The following is a 6000-nucleotide window of genomic DNA, read 5'->3' on the forward strand; positions in this document are numbered from 1 at the left end:
GGAGAAGAGCGGGGGGGCCGCAAGGTGCCCAGCCGCCTGTGGGAGCTGGAACCTGGGCAGCGAGCTATCTCTGGGTGTCGGGACTTTTAACCCTTCTTGAGAAATGAAAGCTTTGTAAAATTTTTCTCCTCCTTGGTTTGAAAAAGGGAGGAAGAGAGACAGCCTGGGACCTGGGATGTTGGAAGGAGAAATTCTAGGTGGGAGGAGATGATGGAGTGGCTGTTTGGCTGGACTTTTTCTTGGTAGCCACAGATTGAACTGATCTTCTCCTCCAAGAGAGACTGTATTTTAGGAGGATGCTGGTGAGCCAAGAGACCTGCTTCAGCTGGGGAAAGACAGAAGTGGAGCGAACAGTAAAAAGTTAAAGAGGTTTGTGGTGGTGCCCCCTGTCTTCAGAGAGGAAGAAGAGAAGAAGAGCTCTGTTCGTGGATCCTCGGCCCCAGGGGAAAATGGGGGGGACTGTTGGTCCCAAAAATGAAAAACTGAACTGTTGTTTTTTCCCCTCTTGGCAGGGCATCCTTGAAAGGAAAAATCCTAAAAGCAGTCTGTCCATCCATGCATTGGTGGTGAGAACACTGTGCATGGAAAGGAGAGGGTCACCACTGGCAAACTTTTTCTCCGGGCGGTGCCATGTGGTGACATGGAAGCACAGGGTGTGGCAGCTGTGTTTCTTGGGGGGTCTGTGGCACGAGAGAGACTCCTCTCTCCCTGCAGGTAAACTGAGTGTTGATTATCTGGAAGGTGGAAACCTGATTGGAGTCCAGATTATCTCTCACTGTGGTTTGTTGGAGTTGGGTGGTGGGAGGAAGAATGCTTTGGAAGGTTTTCATTTTGAATTGTGTGTTTTCTTTCTTCTTTCCCCCCCCCCCCCCCCTTTTATAGTAGCATAGTGGTAGTAGTTTAATAAAGTTTTTTTTCTTGTTATTAAGCTTGGGCCTGCTTTGCTCTGCTCTCGATCGCATTTCACAGCATTCAGTTGAGAGATTGCATTTTCATGGGGGGCATTGGCATTGTGCCAGTGTCAAACCATGACAATGACTTTGACTATCTGTCTTTTCTTATGGTGGATTCACAAAATTCAATTTCAAAATATTTTAAAGACACACAAAATTGCATTACAATGGGAAAAGCCAAGATTCTGAGCATGATGTTGAGCTGAAATTTATCACAAATTTATCCTGCTTCAAAACGTTACACTAAAATATCTTCTACAAATAGAAGATCAAAGTTAGAGGCTCCATACTAAGACAGGAAAAGTGTCATGCCCAAAGAATTGGTGTTCTCTGTCAAAATATTATTTATCTCGAAGATGCAAAAATCCCACAGCAGAGCCGCAGCTAAGCTGCCCTGCGAGGTAACAGAGCCCTTTCTATTTGCATTGCTCCCTTCCATGCCAGACTGGATTTAGGAAGCTTTAACACAAATGGTGACTTTTTCAATCACATGATCATGCACAGCTGGTAGCTGAAGAGAGATTATAGCCATACACCTGTGAGAAAAATGAGGTGTGCTCTTGGGAGCAACAGAATCTGACATTTGTGGGATTAATTGATCAGCTGTAGATATCTGAAATGAAGAACCTGACACTCAACACAGTTAACCTGGGCTCTCATTAAAGTGAAGGGAAAGAAATGAATGCTTTCAGGACATGATTCATCTCCTTCTAAAGTAGATTTGTGCAGATCTGATAAATTATTCTTTAAAAGTACTTGGTTTTTTTCGAAATGTCATAGGGAGATTTGAAGAATAACTCAGCTGAGTCCTGTATCTCTTCACCAGATGAGATTCTCCAATTCTTCTAAATGTTCTCAAGGTAAAAACTGATTTGGTTTTTAATAGACTACCAGTGACTTTTAGATAATCATGCTGACAAAGAGTAACTTTGACTATAGTGCTAAGAAAAATGCAACAGCAATGGCCTTAAATATTTCCCTCTAGAAGTATCCAGTATTTCTTTAGTCTCTCTCATCTCCTCAAATTTTCAGTCATATGGACACCTTATTTTATAACAAACTCCATGGACTTCATTCACTTTAAGAGATACCCTTTTAATTCAAGCCCATTGCAGCTAGCACATAGCAACCCAAATCTGAGAGCCTCAGACACAGCCCCTTTTTCTTGAATTCCCATCATTATCCTGCAGTTGAACCAAGTGAGTTATATTGCCAGACATCTGGGAAAAGTGACCTTTCCAGATGAGTGCAGAACACATTCAACTTTCTCTGTATTTTTCTCAAAATGAAAGTGTGCAGGCTGGATTGACTCTTCCTGTACTTTTTCTGTAATTATTGCTATGTTTCCTACTGATAGGTCCCAGCAAAGCCCAAGAGAAAGAATATTTACCTGTGTGGCTTCCAAATCCCTGATTATTTCACCACTTTCTTGAGCTTCCCTGAATGCATCATAGAAAGTCCTTTCTCCAGACTCCAGCGTGATGGTCAGCACAGCATCATAAGCCTCCCGGAGCTTGCTGTCATTATCAAAGACACTGAATGAGTTGTTTTGGTAAGGAAGACTGTACAGCAAAGTGTCATAGGGAACAAAGATGTATCTTCCATCTGCTAGTCCCATTTCCTGAGCTTTTGTGAGTAAGGCGGCCTGTTCCTGCCCTCCGATGAGAACAGAGTGCATGCACAGCAGTATAACTGGAACACAAGGACAGTGGAGAGTGTTAGCAATCTGCCTGGGGTTTTCAACATGAAACAGCCTTCCCCCCACCAATAAAAGAGCTGTCTGAACTACTCTATCAGGTCAGATCCTGTTGTTACGTGTTGAGGAAGCTGAGAGTCACGCCCATTTTGTTCAACCTAATAAAGGAGGTTGTGGGTATTAACCAATTCTGGAGCTGTAAAGAAGGAATGGAGAGAACTTTTGATGGAAGTGAGGCACAGGTGAAGATGATGGGCAGTTGTGGTCATTGTTGTCATTGACCAAGACATGAGCTTTCCCTCTCTGTGCTCTGAGCTGACAGACACCACACAGCTGTAAGCAGTGTCCAACCTCCACACGTTCAGCCTGCCACCAAATATACAGATTTTAGGTTGACCCAACTGGGTTGTGTTTAAACATGTGGTCCATGCTTGACTGTCCCAAAGTTGGTGCCTTTTCTCACAAAATGTCATGGGGTCAATATCTGGTGGGGAGATCTGAAATACAGGACATAGCATCAAAGCAAGATTTTTGATTTTGATATTGATTTTTGATATTCCACAATACAAATCACCTTTAATACAAAAACTTCCTATAAAATCCTCTTTACACAAGCCAAGCCCAGAAAACCATCTACAAAATATTTTTTTTCAGACCCAGCTGGACCCAGTCTTTCAGGTTGTAGTAGTTTATTTTGGTCTATATTTATCACACACAAAATGCCCAGCACTCTTTTATGTGAAGCCTTGTCTGCATTAATATCAGAGATTAAATTCTGCTTGACTTAAATCACTTTAAGTTTTCATTCTCTAAAGTATGTCCGTTGGGTAACAATGCAGTCCTACCCTGGGGGAAAAAAAAAAAAATTAAAAAAGGAATGAGACTCAAAACACTTACTTTTAATGTTATTAACTTCTTTAATCTTGTTCCAGGTGTCTTCAATGCCTTTTTCTCCCTTATGCACCGATGTAACAATGCCTACAGGTAGCCCATGGTTCCTGAGTGCAGTTGCTGACTCCTTGGCTGTGTACATCCAAATATCATCACTGGATGCAATGATGCCAATATGAGCCCACTTAAAATATTTCATTATTGTAAGTAAAATTTGTGTTGGAGAGGGCAGAGTTCTTGCAAACGCACTATGGCGGATGGTGGAATCCAGTTTATAATTGATGCACATCCATGAGAAGATAGCTTTATTCCAGTTTTTCCCTAAATGTGCAGCCACCTCACAGAAGCCAGGGTTTAGAGGGCCTATAAAAGCTGAGGAAAGCTTTCTAGAGTCAATAAATCTAACCAGAGCTCTTGGTGTCTCACATTCTTCTTGCAGGATCACATAATCCAGTCGGTGGCCAAGATTGAGTGAAGGGTCTCTGCTTATTCGTCCCACAGCTAACCTGGCAGCCACATGGGGAAAGGCTTTGGAAAAGAAGGGGTCACAGTTCCAGGGTCCAAGCAGTCCAATTTTAAAGACAGAGCAATGTGCTGGGGAACAAAGTAGGATTATTCCAAACAGCAGCCACCAGAGATCCTGGAAGAATGTCTTGAACGTATTCCCAGCATTGAAGTAAGACACTCTGATGTGCCTTGACAGCACCCAGGAGGAGCTGTTAGGACCCCACAGGAGAAATGGCATTGTTTCACAGGTGATCTGCACCAAGTTCTTTAAGGAGCCAGGCAGAGCATTACCAGATGCTGGAAGGAAAGCAGATTATGTTTGCCTTTCACCATAAGTGTTTGTACTGTGCATGTAGGTACAGCTGAGTCAGCCCAAGCTTCACAACAGCTCTCAAGGTACAAGTCTTTGAGGAGCCAAACCCACACACAGACACGTGGACTTGCACCACACCAGCCACCTCACCATGCAGAAAAGTGTCCGACCAGTGTCAGACATGCCATAACCTTAAATCCACACTTACATAAACATTTTAATATGTTTTACAATATACTCTGACACCAGGCAGTGAAGGATGAGTCTCCTTTGTTTGCAGCAGTAAATACAACCTATGGATACACCCTGATTCTGGCTCCTAAGAAAGACAGTTTCAAAGTCACGCAGACAAACACCCATATAAAAAAATTAAAAGGTGAAATAAGCTAAGCCATCAGCTTCCCTCGAAAATCCTCAGTGGGTTGTGAATATCAATCAGAGCCCATACAAAGACAAAAACTCACAAACACATATATAGACACACATATTCATATACTTAGGGATACATATGTATGTGCGTACAATTTTAAAACTGTTTTGAAAAATTTTTCAAGGGCAGCTCAGAGTTTCTTAAATCTGGCAAATTGAAAGGTGGATAAATAAATAATCAGAAAATGAGGGGAAAGGAATTTAGATAAAGGAATTTAGATAAAGGACTGCTAAATAACTGTCAGGTCAAAAGCTTTGTGTACACTCTTGGCTTCAAATATTCTTGGTTAAATACTAGAAGCCATAGGGTTGTTTGGGGCTTTTTTGAATAACAATTTTGCCCTTCACAGCCAAGCACAGAAATACCAAAGCCATAGCAGGCTCCCCTCCGTCTGCAGTGTCACCCCATGGCTTAGAAAACTTTGCTGATCCCAGCAAGTTTGTAGTATAAAAATAGCAGGCCCCTTATTCCAGCTTACCTGTTCATTACTGGAAAAGTGATTTTATCCTGGATGCTCAGGCACCGGGACACGCAGCACCGCAGTGCAGCATGTGCTGTAAATGCACCCGCAGCTCCTCTGCCTGATGGAGCCACCCACAGCAGAGCAGCCTCTCTCCAGAGTCAGTGGTTGACCTTGGATGTGGGCACCACCATGAGGATAGGCAATGCACGGGCAGCTTCCCCTGCTTTGGTGCCCACCTCCTTCAAATTCCCGTTTGCACAGGCCATTCCAGCTGGGTGGGTGCTCTGGGATCCTCTGTGCCTCGTCAAAAGCTTCCTGTGTCCCTTTTGGTGAGGGCCATTCCTCTCCTGAGGGTTTCTCAGCTTGGGCTATAACCTCCAAAGCCTTCAGTTCCTTGAGGCTCTTGCTGAGGTCCAAGTCTGCCTCACACTGAACTGTCTCAGTACAGATTGTATTCCAGTCTAACCCAGTAGCTGTAGGGATGGCATCTTAAAGTTCTGCCCTTGGATTAGTGGGATTTAGCTCCTGGGATTGGCCCCTGCAGAGCAGCTCTTTAAATCTCTCTGCACCACAGCAGAGATGGCTCCTTTTCTTGAGCTATTTAGGTTTGGGGTATACAGAATATTTGAGTTTTGGCTTCACCATTCTGCTGATGTGCCATGTTCCCCTTTTCCCTGTTGTTTTTCGTGGATTTTTTGTGTAAAAAGTGTAAAAGCTCTGTATGTCATGATTTTTTGGTACCTATCA

The 6000-nt window shown here is 43.3% G+C and overlaps 1 protein-coding gene across 1 annotated transcript in view; it reads right to left on the minus strand.

Annotated features, from left to right (window-relative positions):
- GUCY2F (guanylate cyclase 2F, retinal) overlaps nt 1-4447 on the minus strand; it is a 44110-nt gene extending 39663 nt beyond the window's left edge. Inside the window, exons 1-2 of the mRNA XM_030268324.4 lie at nt 3547-4447; nt 2344-2645 (exon numbers count right to left, since the gene is read on the minus strand). Coding sequence (XP_030124184.2) covers nt 2344-2645; nt 3547-4285 — 1041 coding nt within the window. The 5' untranslated portion in view covers nt 4286-4447. The remainder of the gene's footprint in view (nt 1-2343; nt 2646-3546) is intronic.
- Between the last annotated feature and the right edge of the window lie 1553 nt (nt 4448-6000).

Source organism: Taeniopygia guttata, chromosome 1 (assembly GCF_048771995.1).
Source record: "Taeniopygia guttata chromosome 1, bTaeGut7.mat, whole genome shotgun sequence".
NCBI classification, from domain to species: Eukaryota; Metazoa; Chordata; class Aves; order Passeriformes; family Estrildidae; genus Taeniopygia; species Taeniopygia guttata.